Here is an 18,829-nt window from a genome sequence, read left to right as displayed (position 1 = left end):
AAATGAAACATGCACAGAATAAGCTGTACTCATGTAATGAACACACGTAGCAACAATGACACAGGGAATGCCCTCAGTAAATGACTATCCAACTCAACTAGTAAAAACATACAAGTGACAAGATTGCTGATTCCGAATCAGTCAACATACTCATTAAGATACATAGGCCTCCTCCTTACTCTCCTAGGCCTGTTGGTTCTGGTCACCCTATTAGCATTCCTCTTCACACCACCTTGGTGATGTACACCATCACTACAAACAGTTTTTCCACCACTGGTACTTGACAACAATGGCCTCTCATACTTACTCACTACCTCTGCACATATTCCAAACCCTTCCATCATCCGTCCTTACAGCTCCATGCAGCACTTCCATCACCATTATTGCTTTAGACCACAAACCACCTTGCCTCTGTGGCAATTTAATTTACACATATTCACCTTCCACCACAATCACACTTTTTAGATGCTTTGCGAATGTCGTACACAACCTTGTGTCTCAACTGTCGCTCTCCAATTCTTTCCCTAACATCTTCCACTGTCATCTTACTCATATTGGACCTACCCATCCATGCCGGACACACCCTGGTGTTTGGCTTCCTGCCTCTGAGAACCTCAAACGGAGACACTCCACTTGTGGAATGCGAAATGAATCTGTACACCACAGTTTCCTCCACAGCTTTCTTCCAGTCCTTGTTATCTACTACAGCACCCTGGATACTCTGCTTTATCACACGGTTAAATCTTTCAATCGACCAATTTGTCTCAGGATGGTGATGGAACTTGTGCACTGTTCAATACCATTCCTCTTGAGAAAACTCCATCTCGCTAGATGTTAGTTGCACACCATTATCCGTCAGTAAAATAGTGGCATACCTTCCCTTTGAAAAACAACATCAAGAAATCTTATAATATCTCTGGTACAAGTATTCTGCGTCCACTGTACTTCAACCCATCTTGATAAAAAATCAACTAGTACCATACAATAAACTTGCTTCCCCTAACTCGTCACAGGACCAACAACATCAAAACCAACTCTTTCCAATAGAACCATAGGAAATGTCATGACCATCATAGGATTAGACCTGCTAACACATCCTTTAGTCGAATGTTCATATTCGTTACACTCTCTGACCATCCTCTCTATTTATAAATCCACGCCTGGTCACCAATAATCCTGTCTAACCCCCTGGGCAACCAAAATCATTTTTCCCTCTCACACCAACTGGTGGAACAATCTGATCACCTCCCAAAACAACACATCATGATCATGCAACAGATTATACCCAATTGCTTCTGATTGAAAGCCTTGACACACTTCCCCATTCATACCCCCAATTTCTAGAGCATCCTTCAATCTCCTCAACAGTTCATCTGAATTCATGGCTTCATCCCACAACTCCTTAGTCACCAGCCCTTTGCTCTACACTCAGGACTTGTTGTTTATCCTCATCTTCACTGTCATCTATCACATTCGTGAGTCTCGACAAATGATCTGTCACTTTATTCTGAATGCCTGCAACATATTCCACAACCCATGTATGCTTCTGCAAATTAATGATACATTTCCTTATGCGGAACAACTCTTCTCTAACCCTACGGAAGTCAAAATCTCCTTTAACAGTTTGTGATCTGATCTCAGCACAAATCTAGTTCACCCGGAGAATGGCCTGAACCTTTCCACAGCCCATTTGATCTTGAGCCTCTTCTGGAGAGACCAACTGAGAAATGGTGAGCTCCCTTTGGTCAATACATAAACCTTCCAATTTGCTGAGTGCTCCTTGAACTACACGGCAGCTGAAAACCACCCGGGCAGTTTATAGGTCTTCCTCCATATGCTACAGGATGCATGTCTATCTTCTCCAGTGACAAACTGCCCTTCCAGAACCTGTCATGAAATTTCTTCAGCGTAAGAGTATACTTGCCACCTGAATAAATGACCATCTCTACTGTCACTCCTTGTGTACCTACTAGTGCCATATGTTTCTCAGTGACTGCATTATCGTCTTGGATCCACATGATCGCATCCATCATCTCATCAATCATGTATGTGGCTTCCGCTCATTCCTCACACAGTTCATCCAGGTAGTCAGTAGACGCTACCTTGCTCCTACAACAACCAGTAAAATGACCCTTACGATTGCTTTTTTTGCACAGTGCCTTCAACCCCCGGAAACTTGTCACTATTAACTAAATGAAACACTTGCACGTAAAACACTTCTTCCTTTCCTCCCCTTCATTATTTTCTCTGCACAGGTTCTTTTTACACACAGAAGTCTTTTTTTTTTTTCTTGACCTGAACAACTAAGATTTCAGAGGAGGTAGATGGTTCGCCCTTCTTTAGTTCATCATCATCACCCCTTTTCTCCAACTCCTTCACGCACATGTTGATGTGCTCAACTTCTTTGGCAACTCTGAGAACCTCATCAAAAGGACGGATTCCCCCTTGGACCAAAGTGCTTCCTGTACTTTCTCTTCCTTACATTCCAACAAAAAGTGGTCTCGTAGTCGCGGCTCTAGTGTCCCCCAAATTCACAGGTTGTGGCAGGACCCCTAAGTACAGTAATATATTGTTCCATCATCTCCCCTTGCTCCTACATCCTATTTCCGAAAGGATACCTCTCCAGCACAATGCTGACTTTTTTATCCCAATGTGTATCCAGCATCTTTGTGCATACGTCATATCCCGTAAGATGTCTGACTCCACTTCACTCAAAGCTGGAAGATTCTGAATCAGTTCTTGGTCATAGTTGCCAGGGCAATTTATCAATAGGGATTTCTTGTGCTCACTTGAGTCATTCGGGCCTTGTACGGCTGGCACATAATGATCAAACCATTTCTTCCACCTCTTCCATGGTACTTGAGGCTTCCTTTGAGCCCCGAGAAAGAAAATGGGAGGTAGCACACCCTGCATTGGTTTTGCCACCGCGTAGTCCCTTGCATTGGCCTTCTCCTTTATTCTCCTATTCTCCTTTGCTTTCCTATTTATTTATCTATTGTTTTTTCTTTCTTAATGTATTGCAAGTGTAGTCCACCATAACCTTAATGGAGACTGTGCTTTTAGGGGGCACGTTCATCTCTTGGTTTCACAGCATCTTCACTTACTTTAGTTTCAATGGAGACTTCGCCCCTTCACTCACACTTGTGCCTTTAATATGCACACTAGTGTCCACTAGAGCACTGGCCCACACAGTAGTTTTGCCTTTGCACTCTAAAAGGTATTGGTTCAAAAACACCTGATCGCTGTTGGGCCAGTGTCCTCGTTAGTTTAGGAATGTAATGTTGCTATAGACATCACATTCTGTACGTCTGTACGTCTGCACGCTTTCCTCAAAGGGGGTGCTGAACGGCGGAGTGCGCATACAGGGTCTAGTGAAGCTTACACTGCAACACTTATAATAATGGTGTTAAGGCTCACCGGGCATGCATAAATGTCACCACAGCATGAAGGTCGTACAGAGCCGGGGTCCACTCTGCTCGCTCCGGATGCCACCAAAATGTCAATCGAGCGATCTTCACGCATAGGCTGTTGCACTCAGTGCACTCAGTGCAGGCGCGGCTACTTGGTGGGTCACCGCTGCTCCATATCCGCTAGTCAACAGCGTAAAACTAGATATCTCACATGGTGAGTGAAAGAGAGGGAGATTTATTTGCATCCTTTTGCCCCACCAGCTCCTCTTCACTGGCACTAGTTCCACAGCGGAACATGGAATCGGAGTCGGTCCACGTTCCTAAGAATGCACAAAGAATGTAAATGCTACACATACCTGTCTCCGAGAGACCGCCAAATGTCAGGAAGCAGATAGCGTTGAGAGGGGGGGGCTTGGATTTATAGTAAATAAGGGTAGGGTTAAGATAAAGATAACCAGGTAGGTGCTTGACAGGAGTTGCAGACGCACCTCATTGCTCATTGCATGCCCTAGGACGTGGATTAGGGTGGTGATATGAGCGACAAGTCTGAACTTCGTAACTTTATTGATGAGGTAGACTACAACACCAAAGTCTTCTGGGATTGTGTATCTCAAAGAGGAAAAGGGGAATGGGTGAGTGCTTCGAATTGCCCTCTTTTACCACAGCCACTACGATCCACATCTGTAGGATTTGCGTCGAACCTTTGTAAAACAGTCGAAGATTTAAAAATGCCGGCTAGGGGCTTAAAGTCTGGCAGGCAATTCTTTTCCTCTTTCAAGAGCTTATATTCCCGAAGGCGAATACATTCGGACAAGGAGGAATTGCTGCAACCCTGAGGATTTTAAATCTGAAAGCCAATTGATGAACCAGAAATTCCTAGAGAGAGGATATAATAAAAAAAATACTTGTTAAAGCTGAGAAAGAAGTTTGCAGTTTGAAGAGAGTTGATCTTCTCACCCCAAAAGTACGTACTAATACTACATAATTGAACAAATTAAGGCTTATCACTAGATATAGCGCTAACAGCCAAAAGATCTACACGATTATTAAGAGGCACTGGCACCTGATCCAGTTGGATAAAGATCTAAGCAAGTGGTTAGACCCAAACCCTAGAATTATATACAGCAAGGTATGTTCATTGAAGAATATACTTTGTTCTTCCTTCATGTCTAACCCCAAGAGCAGCCAAACATGGCTACATGTGGCACAGAATAATGGATTTCACAAATGTGTGTCTTGCACCATGTGTATTCATGCTTTGGAAACCATGACTGTATATTCGGATACTATCATATAAACTCATTTATCAACTGCAATACAAAATTTGTACAGTGCTGCATCATTTACGTGTGTGGTTTACATTATATTGGGAGCACACTCAGACCCTTAAAGATTAGAATTGGAGAACACCTATCGACAATAGCCAACCAAGAGGCAAAGTACCCATTAGCCATACATTGGCAACATTTCCATCAAATAGATAACAAAAAGGATATTCAGTTTGTGGGGATGGCAAAGGTTATCCTACCACAAAGAGGGGGAAACCTTGAATTAAAACTCAAGGCAGCTGGAAGCTCGGCTTATTTGTCAATATAGGACGGTTTCTATTGGACTCAACACTGACCATGAATTCTCTGTATTTTTATGAAATCACCCTCCTTGTTTTTTCCATGATGACTGTGCACATATGACAATGTTCTTTTTCATGGTCTATATCGTCAGTTAGCTTTACGAGTATTGTGCAATTATTCACAACCATTAACATATGCAGTAGGCCCATTATGGATGTCCTGTATGTGAACTCATTGACAATTCACAGGCAACATCCTAAAATAGATATATGTGCACCAATATGCAGGTACCAACATAATCTATTGATAAAGAAAGGGAACTCCTTGCCAAAGACTATAATTGACAAACCATTTTGGCTAGTATTTCTGAATCGACTTGGTACCATAAAATTGTAACGTCTACTATGACGCACCCTTAGGGACAAGTGCCAGCGTTCTTAGGTCATTTTGTATCCCTGATTGCACTGCCAATTAACCAATATATTTCATGGGATGTGGTGTAGGTTGTGGAGGTGGAATGTTTAACATCGGACATGCCTTATTTGTATGTCACCCATCTAATCGGTACATGCCTTCGAACGGCGCCACAGACACACATAATATTGTGTGGTTAATTGTAAATGCAACCATGAGTGTCTACGCAACCAAACATATTTAGATCTTATGTAAATATATAGTATATTCATGCATACTTAAACATGGGCTGAGAGGGATGGTCTTTTAAAATAGATACAGAAAACATGATGTGGTGACTCGAAAACACATTTTCGTAGGAGGACTTGCATTTGCAAATGACCGTCTCTGCAATCATTTGACATTTTTACATTAGCATGGAGCGAACATTCGCACGTATCCAACTTGTGGCTATCCAGCTTCCAAAGATGACTACATTTGCAATTTATCTCACCCAATGTTAGAATTAGCCAATATAGCTTTAAGTTGAGACAACCACAAGCAAGATGGCGGATATAGAAGCAAGCATTAGTTACGGTCTAGGTAGTAACGGGCTATGCTTCTCTGAATGGACATATGCAGGCAATCACCAGCTTTGCGGCTTCCCTGACAACGCGGTAGTGTGCCGAAAGGCTAGGTAAGGAAAGCAACTTCTGACATGGTGCCTTGATAGCTTTGATCATAATGTTAGGTCTTTTGACAAGACGTTGTTTCAGTGATGTTGTCGTTTCGCCTTTCTTCCAGTTTGCACAACACAGTCATTATGTTTGCTGGGAATCACCCTGACTAGGTGGTTTCTAGTATTAATCCAAATTGAGGTTAGACTTGCGGTCTGCTGTATGATATCAAGTTTGCAGTCAAATTAGATGTAACTATTTGGAGTAAGACTTTCATTACTATTATTTTTACATAGATACATCCAGGAACAGAAGAGCACTTAAGGCACAAGAGTTTTTACATTGCTTTAAATGGCAGATGTGATGTGACACACACCACTCAAACTACTAATTGTCCATTCCTATACATGGATATGAATAATCGATGACTTTTCTCTATTGTTTTTCTTTCTCTCTTTGTATGTACTATGTGGTTGTTTCCTTTGGAATTGTTTGAACTGTACAATATATTGATGAGTTTTCGTTTTTAAAAATGTTACATTACTTTGTTGTACACACATATTTGACCTGGTACGTCATAACGGGCTTTTGTATAACCACCCCTCTCTGCATTTGGTTAGTGCCTTTTGGATCATGTTTATGCATTAATGCAACTGTTAAATGAAATACGTGCGACGCAACAATTCAGCCTCAGAAGAAGCGCAGTGGCTCGAAACACGCGTCAGGCGGACCTTCATCTTAATAAATGACATGCAATTACGCATGGAGCATATGGACTTGCGCGCAGAGTGAGTGCTTCTATCTATGAGGTTTTCATTTTGTGGAGTATTAGGCAATATACCCACGCCATACACTCACCTGCTGCCACTCCTTCCCACTACTTGTGTGCAAGTGCTTGGGTTTCTTAGTCTTCCATGCCACAGCACCTGTGTGTCCCTTATGCATCTATTGCGTGCACTTGTGTGCTACTTTTCTCACCTAAATGCATTCTCCTCCACCTTTGTGGTGGAGGTAACCGCGCCCAATTTTTGACAGAATTATTGCCAATTTTTGGCATTAGTTCAGCTGTATTTCCGCTAGTAAAGCATTAACATTACCATTTATATTTCTGGCACTAATTCCACCTCTGGAATTCGGGCCGGGTTAGAGCGGTAATTCCGGCGGTGGAACTTCCGCCAAGGGTAGTGCCACTGGCAGAATTAGCGCTCATTTTTGGCATTATTTCAGCGTTATTACCCTTTGTAAAGCAGCAGCATTACCATTTGTATTTCTGGCGCTAATTCCACCTCTGGAATTCGCGCTGGGTTGGAGCGGTAAATCCGGAGGTGGAATTTCCACCAGGGCTAGTGCCACTGGCGGAATTAGCGCTCAAATTCTCTAATCCTTAATTCAGTGGAGGGGTAAAAGTGGAGGTAAATCCATTACCGCCACTTTTACCACTTTCCGCCGTACTTGTCAGGTGGCCCAAAGTGTTTAGAACTAGGATTTAGAACAGGACAGTTTTGAACTTTTTACGCAAAGGCCAGAAGGTCCACAACACTTTGAACCTCATGAGGAAGTGATTTGCAGTGGTTACTTTTGACTTCCTGGACCAACTGGAGCTATACAATCAGACCTTTAACTGTGCTCTGGGATGTGTACACATGAGCACTAAGACACATCTTCCGGACATTTGACGTATGGGTCATATATAATGTACACAACGCTGTAGTTCACGTCTTCCTAACACACACACACTGACTCGCCATGTCTCGCTCTCTCTCTCTCTCCAGGCCCGGTTTCCACGAACCAGCTCCTGTCTCCTCTGTCTCCTCTGTCTCCCCTTGCTAAGCCCGAGCTGATTCTTGAGCTGAAGAAAGGAAAGTGCCTCAGACACACCCACCAGAGCAAAGGCCTCACCACTGTCTTTTCCGGCAACGCAAAGCAGGTGAGTGCTAATTCAATAGCTATTTGAAGTAGGAAGTAGACACTCTCATCAAAGAGTGACGCTAATGGAAAGCCTCGACAGGAGGGAAATGAGCACCGAGCGCCACCCAGTGGCCGGAAGAGGCAAAACATGGAGAACAGTAATTTCACCTGTACATTTGATTTCATATTTTGCATTTTGAGTTTTATTTTGTGCACCCATGCCTTGGTTAAGTTCATTGATACATGCAGAAGTGGCCACTGTGTAAATGTTATTAACTCTATGATATGTTTGGTTTTGTCCGTGAGTTTGTTACATGGTGTGTTGTTGCCTTAGTTTGACTAGACCTTTGTGTGACTGCTTTGCTCCAACGGTTCTTTGTTTTACTTTTTTTCGCATTTTGCCTGTTGACTAGGTGGGTGATTCCAGGCTAAGCATGTCTGGGCTGTGCACAATATTTGGTTTGCAGTCATTTGGTGGGCTTTTGACTTTGCACCAATTGGAGAACAGCTATGTCTGAGCGCTCTTATTTCACTCAAAGTATGTTTGGCACAGACATCTTTTTGGTATGTTGAAGTTGCTGGGAGTGTTTTGCAATATTCGTTATCCTTTCTGTCTGTTCTTATCATATGTTTTCGCTGTGAATACAATGCATTATACATTTTGTTCTTTTTTTTCACTTGCTAAAGTTGCTGTGTTTGAGTTTGTGAAAGTGGGGCTTTAGGTGTGCAAACTCATGTGCATGCGGCAAACGTTACACCGTGACACTCTACACATGTTATATGCTACACCGTGAGTTTCTCCTGATACTCTACACATGTCGTATGTCATATGCTGCACCGTGAGTGTCTCCTGGCACTCTATACATGTCATACGCTTCACTGTGAGTCTCTGCTTGAACTCTACACAGTCAAACGTTTCACGGTGAGTCTCTCCTGGCACTCTACACATGACATACGCTCAGTGCTTTAAGTGGGCCGGGGCCTACCGGGGCCGGGCCCCGGCAGTCTCCAAAAAGTGGGGCTGAGCCGGGGCCCTGCCGGGGCCCCGTCCCACCGCCCGCAACATTGGCAGGATGCATTATCCCATCGCGGCCGCAGCCGCGACGGGATAATGCATGCGCCTGCCATGAAGTCAGGCCATCTGACATTAGTGGCAGCCAGCCACAGCGATGCTGTGACTGGCTGCCACTTCTGTCAGTCATAGTAACTGCATCTGGTGACCCCTCGCGCGAGAGGTCACCAGAGGCAGTTACTGTTCCTTTGTTTCCCCAGGTCGCCGAGGCGTCTTTAACCCTCGGCGAACCTGGGGATTCCTCGACATATTTCGAGATTTATAAAAGATGGCTTTGAAAGTACACATTTCAAGCCATCTTTTATAAAGCTTTGCGGACGGACAATTTTGTCCGTAGTCAAAGCTTTATAAAAGATGGCTTGAATTGTGTACTTTCAAAGCCATCTTTTATAAACCCGAAAACATGGCCTGAAAACTAGGCAAACCGTAAGGTACGCACACAAATATATATACATGTTATATATCTGTGTGCGTACCTTACTATGGTTTGTGTACTTTGCAGGCCATCTTTTCTAAACATAGAAATATGTAACATATTTCTATGTTTAGAAAAGATGGCCTGCAAAGTACACAAACCATAGTAAGGTACGCACACAGATATATAACATGTATATATATTTGTGTGCAGACCTTACGATTTGCGTGCTTTTTAGGCCACGCCCTCCCAGAAGCCACGCCCCCAAATGAGGGCCCCCTCTCGATTTCTTACCCCACTTAAAGCCCTGCATACGCTACACCGTAAGTCTCTACTGGCACTCTACACATGTCATACGCTGAACCGTGAGTCTCTCTTGGCACTCTACACCTGTCAAACGTTACACCGTGAGTCTCTCCTTGCACTCTACACATGACATACGCTACAATGTAAGTCTCTACTGGCACTATACACATGTCAAGCGCTACACAGTGAGTCTCTCCTGCCACTGTACACATGTCATACGCTACACCTTGAGTCTCTCCTGGCACTTTACACATGTCAGATACTGAGTCTCTCCTGGCACTCTACACATGGCATACGCTACACCGTGTCTCCTGGCCCTCTTCACATGTTATATGTTAGACCGTGAGTCTGTCCTGGCCCTCTTCACATGTCATACACCACACTGTGTCTCCTGGCACTCTGTGCTTGAGTCTCCTGGAATTCTACACATGTCACATGCTACAACTCGAGTTTCTTGTGGCACTCTACGCATGTAGAATACCAAGAGAGACTTGAGGTATAACTATGACATCTGTCTGTTCGTTTTTCCTCCAGGAAGAATATTACACAGGGCGGTATCTCTCCAAGTGCTCCCAAACTCTACACCTGCCTCTACGGGTCTCCAGTTCTTGAACAATAAGTCAACATAAATGGGCTCCTGGCGGGAACCTGCACTAAATGCCACTGCGTGTAATGAGCCACGCCCAGAATGCACTCGTGCACATTTGCACAATTGGGATTCATGACTTAATCCCGGGATGGAAAGCACCGGCAATGATGGAGTTCTCGTGGCACGAGTCGAGAACACGTTCAATGCCATTAGGAAAAAATGCAATTTCGCTGCTTACATTTTGCAAACAAATCCAAGCGGGCAACCCTGAATTTTAAACTTTTTGAAATTAAGGAAACTCCATATTTTGGGATATCGACTGTGGGTTATCGCTTTGAAATATTCCCAGGGGTGGACTGGGAAGCAAAAGAGGCCCTGGAAATAATGCTGAAAGTAGACCCATATTACACATTTTCAGCAGGACCACCCCTATCTTATGGCAAAATGTGGAACTAGAATAGGTTCCCACACAAAAAAGGTACGGGGTGCTTAGTTCCCTACAGGCCAGTCCACCCCTGTATATTCCCAAGGAAGAAAACGTGCCAGTGTTCCTGACACAGAGACTTCAGAAGATACCTGTAAAAAAGCTTGCAGTTGTGTAGTTACTTCATGGAGTGACCACCAACATTGGGGGGCACACAGAGAATACATTGAGTAGCACCACACCTCTAGGTGGGTACCCTGCAGTCGGGGTGTCACGGTTCCATTCTGTTTTCTACCCTTACATATAGTGATGTTCTGATAGTTGTAGCTGCTGCTGCTTTGATGTCTGTCTATTGCCATGCTTGACCTCTTTATACCAACCCGGCTCACTTTAATCACTTCCTCTACTTGCAGAACCGCAGAGTCAGCTTCGAAAGGTCTGAAAGCACAGCAAGCTGCCCAGAAAGTGACGGATCGATGCCCACTAGCCCGTCACAGAACGGGCACGCTTAGCCCCTCTTTCAATGCTATCCATCGATGAAGAGTTGGAGGTAAGCGATTGTTAGGCAGAATCCTGTGCAGTTCCCTTAGGGAGCACTACAGAAGATTAGGACTACAGGTGAGAGCAACAAATCCCCTTTGGTATCAATCTGTACCACAAAGATTTAGTTGGTAGCTGTGGATGAGCAGTCAGACTTATCTCAAGAGGGAGATGAGCAGTATTCAGGGCTTACACAATAGGCCTACAGTACTATGGCACAAGGAAACACTGACCAAAGCTTTGTATTAAAAAGTAGTTATATATTTATTTTATACACTTCTAATAAAACATATGTATCACAGTCATCAAGCAAGTTAAATTAAGTCAAGGAAAAAATATACACACTCCCTACTTAAATTGTAGACCAAGTGAACCAGAGTGAAAACTGAGCAAAACGGCACAGTGGAAACCACACACAAGGGATGCTCTAGAAATTTCTCACAAGGGAGGGAAAACACAAGTTATTCAGAAATATTTTCATACACACCCCAGAAACACTTCCCAGAAATGTGTGATCAAATTTAAACAAGACAGTGCATCAGTATAGGCAACACGTAGATGAAAACTGGCATTCCACAAGGTTTAGAAAAGGGAAGGAAGGGGTAGTTGTACGAAATAGGTGCACCACACAGTTCTAGATGAGAGTCAATCTAAAGAAGACAGAGCTAACAAATGGAACCAGAGTCAGTAGGCCTGTGCCAGAGTCAGTGGCACAGGGCAAGAGCCCGGGAGCAACATTTTCTTGTAGCTGCAGTCAAGTCTTTGGATAACGAATTTGAAAAGGTGGATGCAGAAGTTGAAAAGACAATGTTTAAGAGAGAGGGGCGGCCAACCCAACAGTTAGGTAAAGGATTTAAAACTCCTTTAGGCTACCGTGAAGAAAGGGCGGCCTGGCGGAACAATGTACCTTTAAAATGAAGAAGTGGCTCCTGCGGTGGCGGTTGTTCCTGGTAGTTCCTGCAGATCGGGTGATCCAGCAGAGGAAGAGAGGCTCTCGTCGTGGAGGAAGGTTTGAGATACTGCACTACCCAGGGATGAAACCAGCCGCGGTGCTGCCCGATGAATAAAAGGTACGCTCCTTTAAATCGGGGTCCGGGTGGACTGGTGCCTGTCTATCCGGCCTCCGAGTACAGGGTACGGAAGATTCGACCAAGGCAGGTCCGGGAAGGCGATTGGCAAACTGGTTGGCCCCACCAGCTCAAGGGAAGAAGGCTCTTGTAGATGAAGATCTTCTTTTGTCGTGTGGAGAAAAATGGTGAGACGCTGCAGCAGGGCTTCACCGGTGGTTCAGTCGTTGTAGATGTCTTTGGCTTCTCTCCTCTTTGGCTTCTTATTTCCAGTGGTGACATCTTGCTGTTCCAGTCCTCAGGACCCTGCTTTTATGCAAAAAGATCCCCATTCATACAGCCTAGCTGTCACTCACACAGTGGAGTGGTCATCTTGGCGGGAGACTCTCCAGTCTATTAGGATAGAGTGCGACATGGGTTGCGGAGGCAACCCTGCCCAGGGGTCCTACTCCCCCTCACACACAATGGACCCACCCCAGACTCAGTGGCGCCGAAAGAAGGGCTTCTTGGCAGAAGCCGGCCAAAAGGACGAACAAAGGATCCCCGACCTGGGTTAGGAGTTTAGAGAAAGACACGAAAAAGAAGTTAAATTAAAGTTCTGGCAAATAAAACCTACCGGAGTAAAGTTAATAATAAAATAAACCAGCGGTATGTTAGAGGCTGTCAGTAAAAGTGGTAGCCTCGAACAATGGGAAAATCCCATGGGGAAATATTCGCGGTCGAATATTTATGGTAGTGACCACTGCCACCAGCCAGAAACCTTTGAGAGAGGGACTGTACGGTACCCTCTCGAAAATGAAACTAAGGGAAAACTATTACCCCTTCCCAGTACCTCCATAGTAAGATGGGTTGTACTGGTTTAGTTCATCGGATTTGGCTTGTAAAGTCAATTGGGACTTTACCTGCCCTGGGAGACAGTAGTCAGTCCCAGGGTATGGAGTCTATGTTTGGGGGTTGCTATGACACCCCGGTGTCACTGCACTGTGGGTGCAGTGTAACACAGGTGAATAAAGATGGTTCCTATGGGGTGGAGAAAATCCTATAGGCATTAAACACAAAAATAGCCTAGAACAAACATAGCAAAAATGCCTAAGAGTGGGAAAAAGAGTCTCACTCTTAGCAGGAAAAAAGAAACAAACCCATCAAATCCAGCAAAGCTACTGGGGAACACTACAGGTAAGGGAAATTAGCCATAGAATGAGAATTCTCCCTAACAGCGATGAGTGCCCAGACCAAGCTGGGCATCTGGACATACTGCAGGAGTGCGCAGGTGGGTTTGACATTCGACTGGTCCTCGATCTGGCTCCCTTTGGTGCTGTCATAAGTGGCCTTTTGGAGGGAGGGAGACTTATGTACAGATGGCATGATGGTGGTTAAAGCTAAAACCCCACAGAGAGAGGAAAATGGGGTCATGGTTGGGAAAATTTGGAGCAATCATCTAGGCGGTCAAATTTCCAGCGCTGAATAGTGGTTTTAGGGCATGAAAACCTAGAGGGGCTGTTGAGGCAAGAAGCAAAGTCGGATCTAAGGTTCTTTTCTCTGATCCTTTACTCGCAGTCCCTCGAATAGGCACCTCTTTTGATTTCATTTGCTTGATTTGGCTCAACGCAGACATGTTCCAACTCCCTGTGCCATTTTCATTCCATCTTATACATCCCCACGTGCCGCCTTTCCCATCTGAGCTTGCACCCAATCCAATCCCCCCATTGCTTTCACTACATGCCCCCCATGTGCCGCCCCCTATTTCAGGGCCCAGGCTGTAGCATATACCTTGCCCTGCAGCGAGACTCTGTCTTCCTGCTTCACCATCTGCCAGCATTGTGAAGCACTAACTGCCCACGCTAAGTCTCCTTTTCCATGTTCAAATCCAAAAACAGTTAACTTTGGGTTCCGGGGAGTCTGGTTTGAAATAATTCCCCATTCCCAGGCGCAGATCATAACTGCGTCTTGAGTCTCAAAAGTCAATGAGCATTATGGCTTTGTTGGAGAAGGAGAGGTAGGGTAAAACCTTCTTTAGGCAACATAGGTACAGCAGCTGATGGACTGGGAAATGTGGGATGCATTGTTGTTGTGAAGAAGCATGATGCTGATCCGGGTGACAAGAATGCGTAGGGAACAAAGGCAGGAGGCCAAAATAGGAGGATCAGAGGCACACTCGGAAAGTGATCATCACAATTTGAATGCCTTCCATGCCGTACGAGAAGACCTAGGAAGTCACAGGAGGCTTCCAGGGGAGTCACATTTGGGGCATTACAGGAGTATGTGGAGTATTGTATCCAGTCCTCCGAGACACCAATGTCTTTTAGTTTCCGATACTAGGGACCACATCTTGAGTATTGCATGCAATTATGCAGGTCACAGTCTGAGTATTTTACCAGTGCATGCTGAATACTGAACTTCTTAACAATATCGGAGACAGTGCTCCTGATAAACACAGGGAATGGCGTGCAACACTCATCCTTTCAGGAGCAGTTGAAGAATGCATGTGTACACCGGAGGAAAGAAGAAGTGAAGGCTTTTAAAAAATATTTTATGTACTTGTAAACTGCACCAAAAAAACATAAGGTAGACCAGTAGATAAGGGGTGACACGACTTACTATCTCAATAAATTCAATACATTCTACAAATTGTATTCAATAAATCCAATATAAAAATAATACATTGTATGTTACACCAAATCTAAAAAATACAAATCACTTCTCATAATCACATCAAATACTCTCCGTCCCTCATTCGTACATACACTCATAAAACCACAACAGCTTACTGTCTTATAGTGTAACTGCTATTAAATGTTACACTTCTATTCAACAAGTACTTTTCTAACAAATGTTTCTGATCCTGTGCTCAGTAATGGTGTCATATCCAGTTTGTTGTAATTTACAAACAATTCATGTAGTCGACACGTGTTTCGGTCATGGCACACCGGTTAAGGTCCTTTTCTTCTAAAGACCTTCCTCAGGACGTGAGGCAAAAGATAGATGTCTTGTCTCATGGACTGGAGTAAGCCAATTCAGAACCCTGTCTTTTAACTTCGGAGATCTAGAGAGATGTAGTGGACTAAATCCCTCACTGGTACCTAGTATCCTATTTAGGTAGGTCAAATCCCTGTCAGCCGTCCAGGTATCTGTCCCAAAATATCCTGTAATCTAGATGCTTGGAATCCAGAAACCTTCTATAACAGATATGCAGCCTCTGCCTCTGTGTTACAGGACACAGACGGGTAGGTAGTTCTTGCACCAATTGGCTTCCTTTATCCACTGTCTTCACTTCATACAATGGATTTTTACGTTTTCCTTCTTCTAATTAGTTCTGTCTTCTAATTTCACTCGACTGGTTCACAATAGCTTCAGTTTCCTCATAGAACACTCCATACGGTTTTGTTTGTATCTCCATATTATTCCAACTCTTCGACAGACTTATAAACTGCACACCACAAAGAAATTGCTTCCAAGTACTGCATGATCAAGGGGCAATATTGAGAGACAGAACTGAGTATTGGGAGTTTGTGGGAGCATCAAGCAGAACTAGTTACTTTGGTCTTTGTAAGTTCCTTGATCTGGAGCTAGGAAGCTGTGTGCCAATGTTAGCAGAAGATTGTTCCAGAGGGTTTTCACTGGCGGAGTGAATCTTCTGTCCCCTCTACCACAGTTTCTAAATTAGGGGACTTTTAAAGAAAGTTTTTGGGCAGAGCATAGCTCTTTGGATGGGTGATATTGTTGAATTAATTCTATGAGAGATACGCGTGAGCTGATACATGAAACATTTTTTAACGGGTCTCAACGCTGATCAGGTAAAAAACATAAATGTTCAAGCAGGAATCATTTAAGATTTAGTATAGATTGTAAACGAATTAACTATAAACCACCACAGTGAATTATCCGCCAAATATCTTTGGAATCTAGTGAAAGTCAGTCCAATGCACGCACTCATAGAACCTTTGTTGTCAGAGCTGCAGTAGGAAGAATGGTACTACCAAGCTATCACTGTGAGCCACAGTGTATTATCCGCCCCTGGTGGAGCACTTTGCTGGGAGGGTGGATGACCTGGGTCTAAGGGGCTCTCCACCTCAGGTCAATGATCTCCCAGAATGGTAGTGATTGAAGATCTGTACCGTGCACTGATTGCTCTGCTTTCTGTTCAGTTTCTAGCTGGTTATGAACAGACCTCACCAACCGAAGTCAGCCAATAACTGATAGCCATTTCATAATCCTTGCCACCTGTCCGGCTGGCATGAGCTGCAAGGCCCTTATTGCACATACCAATTAAAGCATCAATACAAGATCCCCTTGGGAGGATCTTCCTGTAACAAATAGCATTGACGCCTGTTAGCTCTTCCCCCTCACATGACTGCAAATGCCATTAGCATGCGTCGTTGGATTTCATTAATACGCTCATAGAGACTGTTTGTATGCGGTGATAGTTTTCTTTGGGGTGATGATTTTCCCTGGATTTACACCTTGGTACATGCCATTGTTCATTAACTCCAGGACCAATCATAAATGAAAAGCCTGTGTGAGAAACCTCACATGAAAGCTAGTGTATATTGCTTCTGCTGTCATCAGAGTTTACTTGGTAACCACAGAGGAATGAGGGTTTGTCTCACCTTACGCATAGATTTTGCTGTCAACCTATCAGCATAACATGTTTTGCAAATGACTCACAATCATTGGCTACTGTAGGTCAGAAAAAACTCTGCATGACCCGGGCTTTGGTTTTTACCAATCCCAGATATCCTCCTAACACAATCGTATGCCCCACTCCCACCCATAGAATTTCATAAGAACTCATCGGTGACGCAAGGAGAACTTCACTGCGTGACATCCCTTTTCCCTAAAACTCCTGGAATATTTAGAGCAGGTCTCCAGACTAGCTTCTGTGCACCAAATGGTGATGGGATTTGAGAGAGGGTGGTGGGACTGCTTTGCAGTCTTGTGATCCTGTGCATGCATTTTTTCTATATGTGGATTACTTTGCATATTAAAGACATCATTATTTGAGTAGCATATCAAACTGCCTTGTCTTGTCTGAAATTCACCAAACTGCAAACAATGTTCTGCTGTGCCCCCTTTTATATTTTAAAATTATTTCCAAAGCTATCCATCTAATTTGGACCCCCACTCCCTGACGTTTTCTTCACACCCTATGTGTGCTGGTCTAGAATAGGCATTAGAGCGTTCTCTAGACTTACGCTTTATGACTTTTTGGCAGAAGTGTCTGAACAATCAAGGCCAAACTCTTAGCAGAGGAACTTGAGCGTGCACCTCCTGGGAAGCATAGGATTCGTTGGGAAGGTGGGCACCTCTACAGTGAGCCTACAGAGTCTACAGAAAGAGACCATAGGAGGTTGGTGGTTCCCCTTCATGTACAACCCTTCCTCTTGCAGCTGGCACATGAAGTGCCCCTTGCTGGTCACCCTGGCATCCTTATTTTAAAGTTAAGGAAATGTTTATGTACAGTAAAGGGCAATTCAAACGCACCATGTAAGATGGTTAGCGTCTGACCATTGGGGTTAGGGTCAACCTTGGGGTCATGGTCCATGTACCTTGCACTAAGTATTGGTTAAGTCAATGTTCAGTGAAAGGGGTAATCCGATTCAATGGCTCTATGTGATTACAATGAATCAAAACATTAGTGAATATAATACAGAGAAAAATATTGATTAATTTTTTAATTGGGGGGCCCACACCCGTTTCCCCCACACTTTTAGCCTGACACTGAACTACCCCCCACACTTTATGACACTTTACCCCCACCCCCATATATTTGTTTTTTGGTATTATTTCATTTTTTTTGTTTTATCGGTATAATCACTGGATACCGATTCAACCTCTGATCCATTCCCTGCTCTCCGCCCCGGGACATGTCTCTTATAGGAAATAGTGGAAGAGACACAGAAGTTTCCGATTGTTTTGGATATTGTCCTGAGGCTGCACGGTTAATATGGGGGGGTGGGATAAAATTGTGATCAGAACCCCCCAGTAACATCCAGAAACGCTCACAAGCTTTGGGTTCCCAATGCTCAGGAGTGGGGTTTGTAATTTGTTTTGGAAGGACCTCCAAGCTCGGTGACCTTGAGCACTTTCTAAACATCGCAGTCAGATGCTGGGCTCCAATAAGGGTCAGAGGTAGCACGCCCTTGAGGGTCCCATAGTTAAAGCAGTGTTGTAGTGGACGTTTGGTCATAGGAGCAGCTGGGAGTCAGAAGAGCTGTGGTACAAATTCTGGGGACTAGCGTATGCTGTTGTCTGGTCTGGTCTGGTCTGGTAGAGGAACAGCTCCAATTGCAAGAGGCTTCATAGGTCATAGTTGGGAGACTTAGGCAGTGGCAGGTCTGGCTAGTGTTCTTGTCTCTTTGTAGTCAGCGCCAGTGACATTTTTCACACAGTGTTACATACAACCATGCCGGTTTTGTATATTGTACCAAAAAAGTACTCAGAAATCTTAAGGTGCGGC

The 18,829-nt window shown here is 44.1% G+C and overlaps 1 protein-coding gene across 1 annotated transcript in view; it reads left to right on the top strand.

Moving 5' to 3' along the window:
- LOC138566649 (uncharacterized) overlaps positions 1-18,829 on the top strand; it is a 246,830-nt gene that overhangs the window by 208,235 nt on the left and 19,766 nt on the right. Inside the window, exons 4-5 of the mRNA XM_069644203.1 lie at positions 7,824-7,978; positions 11,179-11,315. Of these exons, the coding sequence (XP_069500304.1) occupies positions 7,824-7,978; positions 11,179-11,277 (254 nt within the window). The 3' untranslated portion in view covers positions 11,278-11,315. The remainder of the gene's footprint in view (positions 1-7,823; positions 7,979-11,178; positions 11,316-18,829) is intronic.

Source organism: Ambystoma mexicanum, chromosome 1p, assembly GCF_040938575.1.
Source record: "Ambystoma mexicanum isolate Mex_15411 chromosome 1p, UKY_AmexF1_1, whole genome shotgun sequence".
In the NCBI taxonomy this organism is placed as follows: Eukaryota; Metazoa; Chordata; class Amphibia; order Caudata; family Ambystomatidae; genus Ambystoma; species Ambystoma mexicanum.
This window is presented reverse-complemented; position numbering and strand designations above follow the sequence as displayed.